Source organism: Talpa occidentalis, unplaced genomic scaffold, assembly GCF_014898055.3.
Source record: "Talpa occidentalis isolate TD23 unplaced genomic scaffold, MPIMG_talOcc4v2.1 talOcc4.2, whole genome shotgun sequence".
NCBI classification, from domain to species: Eukaryota; Metazoa; Chordata; class Mammalia; order Eulipotyphla; family Talpidae; genus Talpa; species Talpa occidentalis.
The window spans coordinates 28,280,958-28,282,650 of record NW_023602073.1 but is presented as its reverse complement, the minus strand read 5'-3'; the positions used below and the strand labels follow the sequence as shown (position 1 = coordinate 28,282,650).

General features: G+C 39.4%; 1 protein-coding gene across 1 annotated transcript; it reads left to right on the top strand.

The window, feature by feature from the left end:
- The first annotated feature begins 350 nt into the window (after positions 1 to 350).
- Positions 351 to 1,298, top strand: LOC119251101 (olfactory receptor 11A1-like). The gene has a single exon (XM_037518592.1). It carries the CDS (start codon positions 351 to 353, stop codon positions 1,296 to 1,298), a length of 948 nt encoding a protein of 315 aa, XP_037374489.1.
- Positions 1,299 to 1,693: the final 395 nt, after the last annotated feature.

The following is a 1,693-nucleotide window of genomic DNA, read 5'->3' as shown; positions in this document are numbered from 1 at the left end:
TTACGCTGGTGCTCATGAAGAAGGCTATGGCTGCTTATACAGATGGGGATGATGGCATTTACTTTGTAATAGAGGCTTTAGATAGAATTAACAAGATAAAGAACTTTGAAAGACGGAAATTGTGAGTTTGTATAAACTCTTAAGGAATGCAGGGGAATTGGGAATTGGGGAGGGAGTAAGCAACTGAAAAGAAAGACAGATGAAAACTTGTGAAAGTGCTGCTTGTTACGGAGACTCACTTTTATTTTTTCCATTTTAACCCTACTTATTTCAGGTTTGGTGAAGAAGCTATAGAGATTCACTAAAATTTCTCCCTTAATCACTGCCAGAAAGAAAATTGGATAATTCACATGGAAATTGTCTCTATAGAAAACCAAACTATTACTGAATTCGTTCTTCTTGGTTTCTATGATATAATTGAGCTTCATCCCCTTTTATTTATTGTGTTCACTGTCATCTATGTTTCCATTATAATAGGCAATATGCTAATCATTGTGGCTGTGGTTAATTCTCAGAGGCTCCACACACCCATGTATTTCTTCCTGGCTAATCTGTCCTTCTTGGAGATCCTCTATACCTCCACAGTGGTGCCAAAAATGTTGGAGGGCTTCTTGCAGGAGGTAGCCATCTCTGTAGCTGGCTGCTTGCTCCAGTTCTTTATCTTTGGTTCTCTAGCCACAGCTGAATGCTTGCTGTTAGCCATCATGGCATATGATCGCTATTTGGCAATCTGCTACCCACTCCGCTACCCACTCTTGATGGGGCCCAGGTGGTGCTTGGTGTTGGTGACTATAGCCTGGCTCTCTGGATTCCTGGTAGATGGATTGGTTGTGATCCTGATGGTCCAGCTGAGATTCTGTGGCCCTAACCACATTGACCACTTTTATTGTGATTTCACGCCTTTGGTGAACTTGACCTGCTCAGATCCCCACATAGCCCAGATGACAACATTCATACTCTCTGTGGTCTGCCTCACTGTTCCTTTTGGACTGATTCTGACATCTTACGCCTGGATTGTGGCAACTGTGCTGAAAATTCCAGCTGGGGCCAGCAGGCGAAAGGCTTTCTCCACATGTTCCTCCCACATAGTTGTTGTGTCCACATTCTATGGAACATTGATGGTTTTGTATATTGCACCCTCTGCTGTCCACTCCCAGCTCCTCTCCAAGATCTTTGCCCTGCTCTACACTGTGGTCACCCCTCTCTTCAATCCTGTAATCTACACCCTGAGGAATAAGGAGGTTCATCAGGCACTACAGAGGCTTTTCTACAATAAACAAAATGGAATATTTGATTGAAGGAGTATAACTATAGATTTCATTTGGATTTTGGATATTTCCATTGGGTGTCTTCAAGGATTGGTTAGGAAGGAATAATTTTGCTGTATTCTGATGCTTCCCCCTGTGAAACAATTTGTAGTTACTATAGAAAAGAATGGAAAAACAACAATTTTCAAGTGCTAATTTGAAGATTTTTCTTCATCTTTTACTATTTTTTTTTATTAAGTAGGCTATAACATTTAATATAGAAAGTAGATACAAAAAACAAATGTAGAAATATTGGCTACTTGTATATATATATATAAAACAAGTTGTGTGTGTGTGTATATATATATATATATATATACATATATAAAACAAGTTGGATCATGGATGTTTGTAGTTTGATTTTCCACTGCATGCTGTATCTTGAA

Excerpts from the sequence above, each read along its gene's own strand:
- LOC119251101 (XM_037518592.1), top strand. The coding sequence starts at position 351 with ATGGAAATTGTCTCTATAGAAAACCAAACTATTACTGAATTCGTTCTT.